The sequence below is a fragment of the Pavona decussata genome, unplaced genomic scaffold, assembly GCF_977016875.1.
Source record: "Pavona decussata unplaced genomic scaffold, jaPavDecu1.1 SCAFFOLD_6, whole genome shotgun sequence".
NCBI lineage: Eukaryota > Metazoa > Cnidaria > Anthozoa > Scleractinia > Agariciidae > Pavona > Pavona decussata.
In genome coordinates, this window is record NW_028145430.1 from 3,052,501 (window position 1) to 3,070,000 (window position 17,500).

Genomic DNA, 17,500 nt, shown 5'->3' on the forward strand with positions numbered 1-17,500 from the left:
CCACTCGCCTGCGGCTCGTGGTTCCACTTGAGTTTTGAACATTTTTTGACGTCATCTTATGGTCTATAAGAGTAAAGACCATAGAAAACTGCCGTCGGTTTGTTAAAGTTAGACCCTAACTCAAACTATCGCTTTCAATTTCATGCCTCGTGAACAAACGTCATATTGTTAGGATTTCAAAGTTTGTGCTAACGCAGTTCTGACCACCACCGTCGGAAATGAAGGAAATATAATAAAAGTAAGCATTACTTGTCTCTCTTTTCGGGCGAAATTTACAACAGAGAGTTTCAAACTAGAAAGCGTGTGATTCATTTCGTATTGTTTGCTTCAATTTAATCATTATAAGCCCAATTCCACTCTGATCGCTGGGTCTAAAAATAAATATAAAAGCTTACTGAATCCCATGCCAGTACAGTTGTTGTTCGCTGCTTTCTTACCTTGCACAGATGAAGATATGATAAGGAAAAAACAAAGCCAAGTTCACGAAATAGCCTTCATAGCTTCACCAATACACCTTGAACAGAAAACATGCTTCGCTTGCAGATTTTGTCAATTCCGGGACTAAAATGCTACGTGGCACACGGTTAATCCTTCCGGTGTCATTGAAATACACGCGCATCCAATCTCGAACCCTGAGTCCTCAGGCTTTTTGATCAGCGAGTGGGCGCGAGGAGAGACTCTAGAGAATTCGAAAAAAAATAAATTTTTTGATTGGCTGCTCTGGTATACGCTCCGTAACCGGCTTCCATTGTTTTACCGCTGAAATCCTGCGGTAATAAAATTTCAGTTCTTCAGTCTCTCCTCACGACCAACCGCTGGGCAAAGAGGCTGAAGACTCTGGGTACGAGTTTGTTTTCTTATAGCTTGCCAAGATGAAATTTTATCCATTGAATAAAATGATTTTAAAATTCCTCGGCTTCCTTATTATGTCCTCAGAACTGAGAAACATGGCATTACTGAGGTAGCACTCAAATCACTGGCTAATAACCCTATAAAAATCGGATTTACATGAGTTTGGGGTTATGCAAGTGGTATTATTTTTGACTTATCGCTTTTACAATACAACGTACGCACGCATTCCTTTTAGTCAAAATTGTCGGTTGGAAATTTCGGAAACAGTTTCCGTGTTGAATGTAAAGTCGATGATATGCTTCACCGTACCTTTAGTTATGTTTTAAAGTAGTGTGACAGAAAAGAAAGACTGCTTCAGGTTTCCTCACCGGCTTATGGTTTGGACGTCGTGCGCTTTGAGATCAACTACAGTCGAACCTCCCGTAAGTGACCACCCATAATGTCAAGGATATGTGGTCGCTTAGGGGAGGTGGTCGCTTACTAGAGGTCAGACCGCAGGGGGTCTAAATTTCGGGTAATTTAAATATGGTAATTGCAAAGACCTAACCCTTTTGCCAGTGCTTATCGAAACCCACAGTAACAACTTTTCTTAGCTACAAGTATATTAAGACTGGTCCGTTGATTATTATTTGTATCTCACAAATTACTTAATACAGCAATTGAGACAATTGCTGTGAAAGAAACTTGACTCTTTTATTACTCCAGGTAACGCTGTCTAAATTTTTCAGGGAACGGAACATAAGCAAAAGGATAAGAAAGATAAAAGATAAGAGAGTTTTTTCCTACAAGGGATTCAATCTGATTAAAGTTTATTTCAGTGTGAAGTATAGTGCATGTGTATTTTATCAATTGTTTCAATGGTAATCCGAATGCTAAGTTATATCAGGAAACACTTCCGGTAGCTCCGACTGTGAGATTTACGGCGTCCGCTGTAATGATGTAGCCAATATGTTACAGCGACACATTTTTCAATTTCCGCCCGTGAGAGATACAGCAGATTGTGTGTCAAGTGGTCGCCTACGGAAGGTTGAAAATTATTGAAAATTTTAAACAATCATCTCTAAAAGTGGTCGCTTACGAGAGGTGGTCGCCTACGAGAGGTTCCATCTATAGTGATTTGACTTGAAAACTTTGGTATTTTGGAAAAGTGGTCGCTAATGAGAGGTGGCCGCTTACGAGAGGTGGTCGCAAAGGGAGGTTCGACTGTATTAATCAATTTCCGGTTCTGAATGGGAAATAGAAATAAGGTTTCGTAATCCAGGCTTTAGTAGAAAACTCTATTTTTAGCCGGCCTGTTTTCTAGGAAAACGAAACGGGTAATCTGGGAAAATCTTTTCATTATGAGCGAAAGACATTAGATCATCAAAGAATGTGAGAGAGTTCAAATATAGATTTTTTAATTAATTTTGACTAACTTGCCCTTCCTCTGTTTCCTTTTATTATATACCCGGGTATATACTATGTATTAACCTATTTTATCCTTTTTGAACTTCGTTTTCAACATACTGTATTCACACGAGTTCTTATCATATGATTAATGAATCAAGTAGAGCAGATTTTAACTATCGTAACTAAATCTTTATTTGTTTGTAACTTTTATATACAGGGCCTCTCTGAAAACCACCATGTTGGGATAGAGCATCCTGTATAAACACTGTTGTAAATGAATAAATAAATAAATTAATTAAATAACGGATAGCGAATGATTGAATGAGTAGAGCGAATGGTCATGCAGTTAAATCATCTCGGTCCTTGATTGAAAGAGATTGAAGAAATTATAATATAAATAATTATAATTACAGTACAATGGACATGTAAAGCAGCCTTGTAATCGATGATGTGAAGCACAAACTGATCATGAAAGACTCAATGCTCGCCAGAAATTGATTTCGGATTTGTTGAAATTAGCATAGTTAGACCCCAACTTAAACTTTCGCTTTCAATTTCATGCCTCGTGAACAAACGTCATATTGTTAGGATTTCAATGTTTGTGCTAACGTAGACAAAATTTCTCGTGATCTTTGAGAAATCATACCCACATTGGCAATCTCAACAGTTTCAAAACTGCGCAAATATCAGATCGAGAGAATACTGGTTAGCTGTACGTCTAGTAATTAAACTAAGTACTGACCGCCGCCGTCGGAAATGAAGGAAGTATAATTAAAGTAAGCATTACTTGTCTCTCTTTTCGGCGAAATTTACGACAGAGAGTTTCAAACCAGAATGCGTGTAATTCATTTCGTATTGTTTGCTTCAATCTAATATGCCCACTGATTCCACTTTGATCGCTGGGTCTAAAATATATATAAAAGCTTACTGTATCCCATGACAGTACAGTTGTTGTTCGCTGGTTTCTTACCTTGCACAGATGAAGATATGATAAGGAAAAAACAAAGCCAAGTTGACGGAATAGCCTTCATAGCTTCACCAATACACCTTGAGCAGAAAACATGCTTCGCTGGCAGATTTTGCCAATCCAGGGACTAAAATGCTACGTGGCACACGGTTAATACTTCCGGTGTCATTGAAATACACGCATCAAGACCATCGTTTCCGGTTAGGATTGCAGTGTATTGTGGGACGGAAAGTGAGCACAAACTCCAACGCTCGGTCGATACCAGTTTTTTTTCAAATCGATCTGATACCAGCACGATATTTACCGTTATTTGAAATTTTTGCGATATCAATACCGATATTATGACATCATTACTCAAGACTTTTCTGTGATATTTCACCTACACTCTAAAATCACTCTCTATGGTCCGTAAACATTAAACAAAAAGCAAAAAACAGCCCTAGCAACACTGTTTTACCTTTAACTTTGTGATACTTCCTGGTTTAAACTCAGTGCAACAGCACATAGTTTATTACACAATCGGAAAAATATTGGTTTTCTGCACTGAAACAATTCAAGTATTCAAATGAACCAAACTGATAGCAGGGCTGTCACTACGACAAAGGGCTTACCTTATTATAAGAAATAAACGATACATGTCAAAAGAAAATGACTTCGTTTTTACGAAAAACACGACACTCCTGAGTTTTACAGACATGTTTCGGCAGTTGCCTCTGCCATCTTCAGTGTAAAATGAACAACAAATTTTAGTGAAATTTAATGCATGGGAGGGGGGGGGGGGTGGGTACTCCCATAAAAATTGGCTAGGGGTGTGCGGCCTGTTTCCCAAAACACTTACCCTATTTATGGAGGCGCGGTGGTGTAGTGGTTAGCGCGTCGGACTTTCGATCGGACGGTCGCAGGATCTAAGGGTCGTTGGTTCGAGGCCAGGTTAGTCCCTTCATTGCTGTGTTGTTTCCTTAGACAAGAAACTTTGCTCCACATTGTCTCTCTTCACCCAGGTGTATAAATGGGTACCGGCGACATACTGCTGGGAGTAACCCTGCAATGGACTAGGATCCCATCCAGGGGGGAATATCAATACTCCTAGTTGCTTCATGCTACAGAAACCAGGCTAAGCTCCGGCCGTGTGGGCCACTTAGGCTCTTGTGCGACTTTACCTACCTTACCTTATTTATTTATGACCTGGCTAAAAATTCGATACCCTTTCTATTTAACAATTAGATTATGAGCTCGAGATTTCTATTGCGTGATAGTTGATGAGGGCGAAGCCCGAATCAACTATCACGCATAGAAATTGAGAGCGAATAATCTAATTGTTTTAGTATAAATCTACTAGTTGTTCAAAACTAAACAAGTAAATTATCTATTTCCTCATCGCAGACACTTCGAAAACGCGAAGAAGCGGCCGCCATTTTGTTGAAAATCGCTACTCACTATCTATCACAGAATAGATAGCGAGTAGCGTAGCCAATCAGAGAACGGCATTCGTGATAGAACACTAGTAGATTTATACTAAGACCTGATAGTGTCTGGTCAAACCCCCTGGAGCCCAGCGCGTGACAGGAACGCGTGACAAGCCGTTGCGGCATGTACACAGTTGCCGTAAGCATCATGATGAAGAAGTAGCTTCTTCAAAAAAAAAAAAATAATAATAATTAATAAAATAAAAAGGAGTTCAAGACTAGAGTGCAAAAGTCGATACCCTATTTATTACCAACACGGTGGCAAAATGGCTAAAATCAATACCCTATTTATGACCAAAGCGGCTGAAAAACCATACCCTTTGGGGCTGTACCTATATACCCCATATAAGGGAGTACCCCAACTCCCTCCGCGGTAAATGCAAGTGAAATTTCAATAATAATAGCAATAATAAAGACTATAACAATAGTAATTCAAAATTAAACAGAAAGTTTTAAATTAACATGTTTGACCTGTGCGTTAAGTGTTGGTTTGTCCCAAACTATGTGCAACGCCTCTTTGATCTTAAGAGCAAACAGCGAGGATGCCTGATCGATGACGGCAAAATTGTCACGGGAGCATGCAGAGCGACATACTGACGAAGTCTCCAGAAGCTTGAAGATGTGCGAGGCTCTGTCCGTTTCCAAATGTTCTCTTACACGTGTGTTGAAATGTCATCATAAAGGCAATTATTGAAGGCATTTAGCTGCCAAAGCAAGACAGGCATAACAACACTGACAAAAGATAAGTCTTAGGATTAGTATTGCCGGCAATTCAGGTGTGAACATCGCAAATTTGTCTATTCGCGGAAGAGACATTATCAACTACTTAATTAATAACCGAGAGTGAGGTCATTACGGGAAAATCTCAAACTGATAACAGACGACAAAAGAGACAACCCAGAGCATGAGGATGTAAGAGAGTGCCAGGCATACTCTTTTCCATCAGTAGCCCTTAGTCCTTAGTGTTATTCTGTCTTAAAATGTGAGCTTTGTGAACTTAATTTAACCACTTGAGAAGCTGTGTATTGTTGATCGTTTATGGAATTTCTGAGCTGTTTCATGATTTTAGATTTTTATTTCAGTACAAAGGGCGTGTACATTAAAACCACAGACTCACGTGGTCATGTTTCCGATGTTTGATGTACACCCGGGGATGTACAGCGCCTACGAAACCTTAAATCCTGGAACCTGACGACTGCGGTTGATTCAGGAATAACTTAAGACTGATTTCCTGCAGGAAAAAGACATGTTTTGGGCTATAATTAACGATTGTTCTAGTTAAGATCGGTGACTACTTTGGTGACTGCGCATACGTCCTGGGCATCTCGAGATACTCGGGTTTCCTATGGGTGGTGCCCACTAACCCAGAGATTTTTTGCGCGGCTTAAAACTACACGGAGAAAGCAGAACTTAGCAAGTGCTCTTGGTATCCAAAATTTCGGGGCAACCATACATTTTTCAAAGATAATAAAGCTTCAATTTGGAAAAAAACGCCATACATTGCTTTGTTTTTTACTGTTTTTTTTTTTTAATAATTGTTGTTTAATTATCTCTAAAAAATGCGTGGTTATCCTTTAATTTTCTATTCGGATTTCAGTAGCCCTTGCTGAGATCTGCTTTCCCCACATACCCATAAACCACACAAAAAACTTCTTTATTACCAGGGACCTTAAGGTCCTTAAGAGTGCTTGTTGTATGAGATGATAGATAGCCGGCCAATGAGGTGTGTAGTGTCGAGTTGATAGCCATAGTCATTCCTTATCCAACTGTAGCGTGAGTGGGATATTTTTTATTATTATTATTAAAAGCAACTAAGGTTTTTTCTTACTAGATTTTGCTGATTTCGATTTTTAAGGAAGACCAGAAGACGTTTTAATTTTCAGCGGGATTACCGCGTGACGTCTCATTCCTCGTTTCATACTTTGATGTTTGATGAAGAAAAAATATCATAAAATAAAATGACATAAGCAGAGCTAAGATGGTCTAAAAGGAACAACAAACAACTTAAACAGACCACACCATTTATTGAAATCTTACAGAACGAAAACTTCATGCATTATCGGAATCCAAAAAAACAAATGTTGGCCTGTATCTTAACGTTTGGTGTTACTTCAAGATGACTGACTTGGCTCTGCAATCTGGAACGGAGGGAAATAGATCAGCAGGTGCTTTGCTATTAACCAACAGTTTCTCCAATGTCATCAAATCCATCGATGTCGTTGCAGCTACATCTTTCATGTCGTTGTTTCCCATGACCGCGATAGACTCATTAAATTTGGGTGCCACGCAGCAACCCGCTGTCCAGAGAGAATTTGGGCGTACGATACCATCTGGATCCAATGGATCGGGAAAATACTCAATCTGTGAGCAAAGGAAAATTCATTCAACCGTCAATTTTTTTTCTTATATAAAATTTTTGCAATAAATCTTAACATTAAGTGACTGATATTTCATTTTCCTAAAGCGTTATCGAATTTTAGCTTCTATTTTTTTAAAGAATGAACCACACAGGCGACGAGGATTTGACTATGCTTTCAGCCTTTTTTCATGTTTTCAGTTGCCGTTTTGACATAAAAAGGGCTGTTTATGACGTGTATCTAGCCTGCTTATCTTACCGTGCCTGGCCAAAACATCTTCAACTTTCAACGGGAGCACAGCAACGGTTCATGTCCATGACTTTCTTTTCGGAAGATCTTAATCGCTCAGGAAAATCTAAATTTTCTTCACAAAATATTAGCTCAAATTTTCGTAACACAAGAAAACTAAATCCTTTCACCTTCGGGGAGGAAAATATCGCGTAAAAATTATGAAATAAGGCCAGTTGGCATTTTTGCAATACAATTAAAGCCAACAACAGCTCAAATCCGGGAAAATAACATTCTATTTCCTAAAACTTTCTGCAAATTAAAATATTAATTTTTCGGACCACTTAAACTGACGAAATAATCATAAACATCTGATCTTTAGGGATTTTAAAATAATAGTAATATATAAATAAAAAAAACAGTGTGCCATTGTTGACCTTACTCATATTTTACTGACGTTACAAAGATAGTAATTATAAGCCTCTTATCTAAGATGATAGGTCTCGGAACACGGAGATCAGTACAAAGTGCTAACCGGTGTAAACATACAACCGCGACTGTAACCACAACGAGAAATTAAAGTTGTTTAAGTATTTTAAAAGAACGCCTGAAAGCCCTTGGCCGAAGGCATAGGCAGTGGTTTTTCAGATTAGCGGAAGTAGGGTAGTTAAAATCTTTTTTAAATTGGTCATGAAAACACTCTTTCGACCTACCATCGTCGTGTTGACAAGCCTTCGACAAAAAGTATCTGGGTTTCCGGTTTCCTACTACTGAGCAAGCGCAGTAGTAATTTATCACACTGAGTGTGCGCTACCGGATGTCGTGAATTTCAAGACATGCAGTAACTGCTGTTACCAGGGCCTAACGGATCTAACTGCTGACCAAAAGATCGCAGGCTCTGGGAACAAGGATGCCGTAGGATGCAATGATTAATCTCTTTTACTGTGAGCAGGGCAAACGTGAGTCGCTGAGGGGCGAGGCGGGGAAACACAAAAAATAAATGTCTATCCATTTACCACATACTAACACTATACTAACACACTATGGGCGTCATGTTGCGGACCCCAGCTGCGGTTTATCCTATATACTGTAAAACGAGCCAAACTTCCCTGTCGTCTCCTGGGAGTCCAAATATCAAAAAATCTTTCATCCTTTCCAGCTATTTATTACACTTTATTTAGAGGACCCTCCCGAAAACAACTTTAAAGGATCAAACCCCTCCTTTTTAAACATTTTATACCATTATTATGCTTTTAATATGTTAGAATACGATGATAATTAGGACACAGGCATACTGATATTTTTCTGAATATGCCTGTGTCACCAGCTGAAAGAATACATCTGTATATCTGCCATCTTTTCTTTTTTTCAGTTTGTTACAGCATCAGTTCGTTTTCATTTCGTATTTCAAGGAATGCCCATAAACTGAATCTTGGTCGAAACCATGAGCTTAGTGTATTCAGCCTTGATTAACCTACCGTGGGCAGTGCTGGGTCTTGCGTTGGTTGGGAAGCACCGACTTTAAGTCGATATTTCGATGTCCCAGTCAACATGTACATGGTTCCCCCATTCGTCGCGCACGTCAGTTTAGTGTATGTCAATATTTTGTGTTCAAAGGATTTCCAACTAGCGCGGTTAGAACCACTGCCGTACTGTGGTACCGCGTTAGCGTACGTGAAAGTGGCCGCCATGTAGTTAACATCGTGCGAGTTGATGTGGGAGGGGTTCAAGTGACCTTTGTCAATACCACTGGAACCAGTTCCGTGTCCCGCGTACAACTTATCGGAGCCCTGCTTGTTTAGACCTGAAAGTTTAATTACTTCAATAAACATCCAATCTCTCCACACCTGTGAATCGTAAGCCCGAATGAATGGTGCAAAATCTGATAAAATTAAGGTCTTAGGAGGTCAATGACAAAGAAATGATTTTTTACTTCGTTTAATTGTTCGTTGCAGTATTTTACAGCTCCAGCTAAGTCTGTGTTTCCTTTTTGTCATTCAGATCTTTGATTCAGCAACCCCACCTTGAAGCAAACTGTAATATACTATATAGCTTTGGGTCCCGCTGGCGGGCATATATCTTTACTTTGCTTTTATTCACTGATCCACTTTGTCGCCGGGGACAGTGGTAGCACACAAAATTTCTTCTGCATTCAGTATTTATCCTCCTCTTTACTGTGAATCTTGGTGACAGGCAAAGACTTACAGCAAAGTCATGCGAAGATCAATTATATTCGTCAATCAGAACGGATAGCTTCAAAGCAACCCCGGGCATTTTTGACGTGTAATGTACATAAGGAGTGAGATATTTGATAGAGTAGGGGGATGAACCGGATTTACCTTTGGTCTTGGGGAATTTCGTGCGTGAGATGGTCATGGTGCTAAGTTTGTCAAGGTTTGTGAGCAAAGAGCGCACTCAAAATCGTTTTAGTAGGTGTCATTGAATAAATGTCTGCCTTTAAAGCATGAAAAGAAATCAGCAGTAATCGAAAAAAGCGGCGGGTACTTACAGGTAGGACATTATAACGACTTTTTGGCTCCAGGAGGCGGGAATTTGAACAAGCCAGTTTTCAAAACAGCCAAACGCCCGGAAGTTGCCATGGGGGTGGGGGGGGGGGGGGGGGGGAGAAGGTTGAAGTTTCGAACTTATCAGTGCATTATCACCTTGTGTGTTCAATCAGTCACTCTAGGGGTGATCCTCCATAATGAAATAATTGCTCTGAGGTAAGAATAGGCCCGGGGGGGGGGGGGGGCCGGGGAATAGGCTGCAACAAGTAAGGGCCTGTTCACATGGAGGTGGGGACACCGGGAAAGTGAGGTACCCCGCCAACCCGTAGCCAAAAAAAGCTTGCCTTCACATGCAACAATGGGACACTGGGGGTGAGGTTTGAACGGACGCTATCCCGGGTAAATCGCCGACAAGTCCTGCTCGAAATCCTTTCCATTAAAGTCGTATGTAACTTTGTATTAGAAGTTAAATTCCACCCGTTCCGTAGTCCATGCCCTGACGTTTGGAGGGTGGGAAGGGGAGGGGGAGGGGCTGCTTTGATTTGAGCATACGAATTTTTAGATCTGATGACGCCTTTTGTTGTGTTATTGTTTCGGGCAAGACTTCAACTTGATTCAGCAGATCACCTCGATAATCGGGCTACACGCTTAAACTGTCGCTGGCACCGTCAACTTCTTCAGTATTTTCTTCACTAAATGTTTTCTGGGCGTTTTGAAGATGAAATTGACGGAAAAGGTCACCAGGCTTGAAGTGGTTGCCAGCTATGTTGCTTTGGAGGGCTTTGGGGGAACTTTGAATTAACCCCAGCTAGGCGGGTTACACCACCTTCAGCGTTTACATGGAGAAAACTCACCCCAGCTAAGCGGGGTTCCCCTGCACGGCTGACCGGCAACCCGCCTTAGTGGGGTACCCCATTTTTTATGTGAGGGCGATCAAGGGTAAAAAGAGAGACTGTATGGAAAATTGTTTACCCCACCAAGGCGGGGTACTTAACCTTCCCAGGGTCCCCACCCCTCCCTAAGTTTTGAAGACAAACAGACTTCCTACTGAATGACTTTCCCCCAAAATTTCACTCCTGAAAGTTGCTTTTTAGTTTGTTAAAACTGCCCAGTTTCTGACTATTTGGAAGAAGCAGATCTTTCCAAGGGCTAAGGAAATCCAAATTAAAAAATACTGGGTGTAAACGCACATTTCCAGAGAGAATTAAGCAATAATAATTTTAAAATGTTTAACAATTTTTTTGGTAATTTTTTTATTTTTATTATTATTGTTATTATTATTATTATTATTGTTACGGAATGTTCTAGGTTCTAATTAGCGGCCAAGTTTTTTGTCACTTTCGTTCTAGTTAATTTTCCGTTTTTGTTTTGTATTTTTCCCGTTAGTCTCATAGGGGCCACTTAACATTTGTGGCACCTAATTATGCGTACTCAGAGTATATAGCACATGTTATTTTATTTTCTCTCTGCCTTTTGGTTGCGTGTTTTGGGGTAGCGCATATCTACCGTTTAGTTACAAACATTCTGTCAAGTCACTGCCGTTTAGTTTATCTTTATTTGGAGATATCACCGATAAGGTTCGCATCGTCGTTTTTATGCGTCTTGTATTATTTGTTCTTATTTTCGTTTGACTTCTAATTCAGGTTAATGCTTATTTTTTAACTGACTGTTCTAGAACCAGTTTCGGTGATTGAATAAACTTTTGACGTAGCGTTCGCCGGTATTTTTGCGGCTACAATTATTATTATTATTATTATTATTATTATTATTATTATTATTATTATTATTATTATTATTGTTGTTGTTGTTGTTGTTGTTGTTGTTGTTATTATTATTATTATTATTATTATCATTATTATTATTATTATTATTATCATTATTATGTAAGGGCTTGTTACCCGAACGCAGAGTCTTATCGAGGCCTCACCCCAAAACAAATCTACCGCCAGCATGAGAGTGAGAAGAAGAGAATGTACGCCAGCAGGGTGCTAGAATCCTTCATTCCACTGGTATTTACTACCACCGGAGGAATGGCAGGTGAATGCATGAGATATCATAGTAGACTGGCCGAACTTTTATCGACCAAGAAGGGAGAGAATTACGGTATTACGATGTCATGGATTCGCGCCAAAGTCTCATTTGCCCTCCTGAGATCTGCGCTGCTATGCTTGAGAGGCTCACGTTGTACGCGAAGAACACCGCTGAAGATTGCAGACACCGACTTTGAAATCGATAAAAACCTGGCTAGATTTTAGGATGAGAACGAATTTCTCGGTTTTTTATCTTTTCTTTTCTTAATTTTCACAATTTTAGCTGTTTTAAATGACCGATAATAATCCGCTTATATTTTTAATAAGAGTTGTTTTTTTTCGTCATCAAGGACCGTATTTTAACTTCCAAATATATTTTTAGTGATGATGCATGAATTGTAAATAGGTTTTTAATAGTTCTTTTTTGTACTTTTAACTTGTAAATATCGATTTTACTCGGAATATTTCAATAAAGTTTAATTATTATTATTATTATTATTATTATTATTATTATGCACAGTGTACGAGTAATAGCTACTCATTGTAAATAGGTTTTTAATAACTCTTTTATATACTTTTTCTATTATTATTATTATTATTATTATTATTATTATTATTATTATTAGACGATGATGATGATGATGATGATGACTTTGTTCTACGATGATTCTGTGGTACTTTTAACATTAAAAAATTTCCAACAAAAAAAATTGGGTATCTGCAATTCTTCTTAATGTTCTGAGGCAGTGGGTTATGTTTTTCAATGTCGAGAGGATTTTTTTTTGAATGCTTCATTTATTATTTATTTGACAATGCCTGAGGATGATTCTAGCATTGTACTCACCGGGATACTGCTTCCAGTGGACATTCTTGACAACATCTCTTTTAAACTTTCCTATATTGGCTCCCTGGGTTGCGTCAATTGTGTACGCGGAAAATATGGCGATTCCTGCGGTGTCATCAAAGAGAGTCGAGAAATAGTCCCCAGCTGGGCCAGCTGTGTGACACAGGGAGCGTAGTGATGTAGGGTTGTCGAACTTAAGCCCTGTGGGTTCTGTTCTGCCGGCAAAGTATTTTAGGTAACACGGCTGGGGTGTGGTTGGTGCAGCAGCACTTCTCTTTACCCTTCCTATTCATATTAAAGAAAAAAGATCGTTTAACCAAACTTTCGGAATTCATTTAAACAGTCCAAGTCTTCAAAAATAATACGTTTCTCTGGTTTAAAAAATTTTTGTATAAAAATATTTTAAAATCCCAAAGTTTCGAATAAAACTTCAACCCTCATCATGGGGGGGGGGGAGGGGGGGTTGCAAAGAGCACAATGTATATAAACAAAAATGCAAATTTTTAACTAATTAAACCTTTTCCTTTTGCTCGAAAACAAGTCAGCTAATGGCTGCGGTCACATCTACGACGCAGTTAAAGTTTAACTTAAGTTAGTCTCAAGTTACGTGACGTCATACTTAACTGTAGTTAGTGCTTTCGGTTGACTTTGCGGTCACAGCACGCAGTTAACTACAGTTAGTTCTAATTAGCATACGGATAACGTCAGAATTAAAAGAGGTTCGTGACGGCCCTTATTGTTGATCTGTGAAATCGCAACATGATTGACCGACAAAAAGTTTGTCTAGTTTTTCTTCTAATTTATTTTTTCCTAGCTGCACTGAACTGTCGGAGAAAAATGCGAAATAAGCTGAGAATTTTAACGGATGCTCGACGCCAAAGAATCCTGCGAGGAACGTCTGGAATTCATTGCAGCAAATACAAGGACAGCTGCACAAAAGCTTGAAGGCTACACGTGTTGCTACCTTGTTGTCTGTAAATGTTTTTGTTTGCTGTTTTTGGTTTTCCCCTCGCTTCACGTTTGGTTTTTATTTTGCATATTTAAGGCCCGTTTACACATGCGATTTTCGCGGCGATTTAAAGGAACACAGTCACCTGGTGCACATGCGCATTAGATACCATTTCTTAGCTGATTTGCCTATCACACTTCATCCGCAAGTCTCGCCCTGAGAAGCGCATCCTTTGAAAAATCTAAACAAACCTTGTCGAGTTGAAGTGTTTGCCAGTCAAAATTATTATAGTGATTATAGACCTAATGTCATATTAGAACACTCATTTTCTTTAAAAATCGATGAGTAACCAGGCATAATTAAAATGATTCAAATTTCTGCAAGGCTGGACTGCGTAGAAAACTTAACACGACAGCGACATGATAGAGACCAAACCGAGAATCAACAGAATGCGGCAACCGTGGACAGCTGTTCGAGCTGGTTGGCTCTCGTCAGCACGGTGTAGCACAGCAAAAAGTAGAACACCAACGCGAGTCGATATTCTACCAAATGCTCGTGGTAGCCGATTTCGGATGGGCCCAAATTCAGACATCCGTCCACGTCATAGCGCGTGACTACGAACAATGTACAAAAGAACTGAAATATCATGTCGCTGTCGCAATAAGTTAAATGAGAAAAGCAAAACTTTCCTTCACAGGTACATGGCCAAGCCATGTTAAAAAGTAAAGCATATCGGATCTAAAAAGATCTACGGTCCAAAACATAAAAGCAAACTATAAGCAAGGAACCGCACAACGAAATTGGTTCCTTGCTTATAGTTTGCTTTTATGTTTTGGACCGTAGATCTTTTTAGATCCGATATGCTGTACTTTTTAACATGGCTTGGCCATGTACCTGTGAAGGAAAGTTTTGCTTTTCTCATTTAACTTATTGCGACAGCGACATGATATTTCACTTCTTTTGTTCATTGTTCGTAGTCACGCGCTATGACGTGGACGATGTCTGAATTTGGGCCCATCCGAAATCGGCTACCACGTGCATTTGGTAGAATATCGACTCGCGTTGGTGTTCTACTTTTTGCTGTGCTACACCGTGCTAGCTGACGAGAGCCAACCAGCTCGAAACAGCTGTCCACGGTTGCCGCATTCTGTTGATTCTCGGTTTGGTCTCTATCATGTCGCTGTCGTGTTATGTTTTCTACGCAGTCCAGCCTTGCAGAAATTTGAGTCATTTATATTTTTGGCTGATTATATCTTTCACAGATCCTGCGTATACCTACAGCATTTTCGTTGTGCGGTTCCTTGCTTATAGTTTGTTTGTTATAATTAAAATGTTGCTAAAAAAGACGTTCTCCGGTTAAAAGTTTATAAAAACACTAAGCTTTCGATTGCCAGTCTACAATCTTTAAAAAGTGAGGTGTAAAAAGCGAAGGTAGAAATATATGTACAGAAAGGTGAGAAAAAATACCGAGCAAATATGAATAAATACAATAATACAAGGGAAATACTAGTGGGAAGAAAAAAGTATACTAATGACATGGATAGAGTTACAATAAAATTACAATAAGATTGTCTTCCGCCCATTGTGTCTTGCATTGGTTCTGCTTTATATAACACCTCTAAATTCCTGACGGACATTTTGACACCTATTCAGAACCTTAATGGCTATCATTTTTCTAACTCGATGGACTTTACCAAACAAGTCGCAAACGAAGAGATCGCTGAGGATGAAGTAATGGTTTCGTTCGATGTCGTTTCACTCTTAACTGCCATTCCGGTTGATAAGGCTTGTGACTACTAGTACATCAAAAAAAAGCTAGACGAGGACACCACGCTACACTTAAGAACGAAGCTCAACACCGATGAAATCATCTCCCTCTTGGAATTCACCCTCTCCAACAACTACTTTTATGTTCAACGACTCTGTCTACAAACAGATACATGGATGTGCAATGGGGAGCCCAGTTAGCCCAGTCGTAGCTAACCTCTGCATGGAGATACAATTTTTGAAGAATCGGTATATCGCCGCCTCAACAACGCCTCCAAAAGTCTGGAAACGTTACGTAGACGACAGTTTTGTCATAATAAAGAAACACTTCGTTAGCAAGTTCCACGATACTCTTAACGCAGTTGACCCTAAAATATCTTTCACCCTCGAAACTGAGAACAATGGCCAAATTTCCTTTCTAGACACCTTGAAAACTAGGAAGAATGGGACAATTACTATCGGCGTCTACCGAAAGTCCACACACACTGATGACAGATACCTGGACTTTAACTCTCATCATGAGTTAAAACACAAATTAAGTACTGCCTCTTCCCTCCTAAATCGGGCACTCAACCTCCCGAGTACCTCCGAAGGAGTAAAGAAAGAGCTGACCCACGCCTGCAGTGCGTTGAAATCAAATGGCTATCCATCAGCAACTATATCGAACAGTCTTAAAGAAGACTTCGACCCCTAAAATCATCCCTTCCCCTGAAGAGTTAGTGGGAATGTTCTTTAGGTTGATAGACCCACCAGATTCCCAAAATGGCTATGCAGTTTTGCCATACATCAAAGGCGTCACTGAACCACTTACAAGAATTCTTAACAAGAACGGTATCCGAGCTACCACCAGACCGGTCAAGACCCTGCAACAGGAATTTGTGTCTCCCAAATCTAGACCCCCATCAGATCGGCAAACGAACGTTGTCTATAAAATCCCCTGTGCGGACTGCACATGGAGTTACAACGGAGAAACGAGCAGATATTTACACACTAGAAAAAAGGAACATATGCGAAACACTAAAGTTTTTAAAAGTGGTTCCAATGTTGCCAGCCATGCGTGGCTCGAAGGCCATACTATTGATTTTGAGAATGCACGCGTCATCGACAGAGGCAATTCACGCGCAAGAAAAACGCTGGAATCCTGGCACACTACGATAACTAGCCAGGCAGACAATAATGCTAAACATCTGCCAAGACAATATTCATTTATTGCAGGCCCGTAGCAGGGGAAGGGGCAGGGGGGGGGGGGGGGCTTGAGCCCCCCCCCCCCCAGAATTTTTGACAGTTAAAAAACAGTTTGCCAAAAAATAATTAATTAAACCAAATTAATGTGCAGCAATCAGTCTTAAACTCTGACGCTTCAAATGCCTTTTCACAGCCCTTCAAAAATGTGTTTACTACCTTTCAGTTTCCTTCGCTAACAGTTTGTTTTTATATACAACAACAACAACAACAACAACAAAGGTACTCCTACCTTGTGAATCGGAAATAAGAACCAAAATGGATCGAAATCAACCAATCTTAAGCCCTAAAAGCTGTTGAAATAAACTACTTGTTTTCAAAGGCATCCACTCATTTATAGCAATGCAAATGTCCTTAGACCTCCTTAGTGTATAACAATTTAGTGTTCACGCGTTGTCGAAAGACACACAAATATGTCCTCTCAAGAGCCAGAGAAAAAGTTCCCCCACAGTCGGATTCTTACTGCCTGGTTAAAGCCAAATTTTAAAAGAGAAAGAAACATTTGTCGTCGTTTGTTTACGTCCTCGTTCAAACGTGAAATTAGGAAACTTCACATGGTAGTCCACGTAAAAGAAACGGCAAAAAAGATGTACCAAAAAGTGTGATGCAGGTGCAAAGTTATTGTTTTACTTACGAAATCTACATTTTTTCTGGTTTTTTTTTATGTTCTCATTGCATCTTAAACTCTCTAATCAGTCTGGGTTTTTTGGGGTGACGGGGGGGGGGGGGGGGTAGTTTTGTTTAACCATTTTGCTGAGCCCCCTCAGTTGTTTTAGCCTTGCTACGGGCCTGTATTGTAACTCTATCCATGTCATTAGTATTTTTTTTTTCTTCACACTAGTATTTCCCTTGTATTATTGTATTTATTCATATTTGTTCGGTATTTTTTCTCACCTCTCTGT

General features: G+C 39.7%; 2 protein-coding genes and 1 pseudogene across 4 annotated transcripts in view; 1 reads left to right on the top strand and 2 right to left on the bottom strand.

The window, feature by feature from the left end:
* Positions 1 to 3,383, bottom strand: part of LOC146489190 (interferon alpha-inducible protein 27, mitochondrial-like) — a 15,518-nt gene extending 12,135 nt beyond the window's left edge. Inside the window, exon 1 of one of the 2 annotated variants that reach the window (XR_014864100.1) lies at positions 438 to 660. Coding sequence is in view for 1 of the 2 variants with exons in the window: in XM_085107068.1 (XP_084963194.1) it covers positions 3,212 to 3,272 (61 nt within the window). In the remaining variant the exon portion in view is untranslated. Of the gene's footprint in view, positions 1 to 437; positions 661 to 3,211 lie in introns of those variants that run through there. The other variant, XM_085107068.1, reaches the window with a different exon arrangement.
* A 2,991-nt stretch (positions 3,384 to 6,374) lies between these two features.
* The window catches only part of LOC146489194 (uncharacterized), an 18,434-nt gene continuing 7,308 nt past the window's right edge, over positions 6,375 to 17,500 (bottom strand). Inside the window, exons 2-4 of one of the 2 annotated variants that reach the window (XM_085106915.1) lie at positions 12,641 to 12,925; positions 8,738 to 9,063; positions 6,375 to 7,029 (exon numbers count right to left, since the gene is read on the bottom strand). In XM_085106915.1, the coding sequence (XP_084963041.1) occupies positions 6,781 to 7,029; positions 8,738 to 9,063; positions 12,641 to 12,925 (860 nt within the window). In that variant the 3' untranslated portion in view covers positions 6,375 to 6,780. Of the gene's footprint in view, positions 7,036 to 8,737; positions 9,064 to 12,640; positions 12,926 to 17,500 lie in introns of both variants that reach the window. The other variant, XM_085106908.1, reaches the window with a different exon arrangement.
* LOC146489195 (uncharacterized) lies at positions 15,324 to 16,579 on the top strand (annotated as a pseudogene).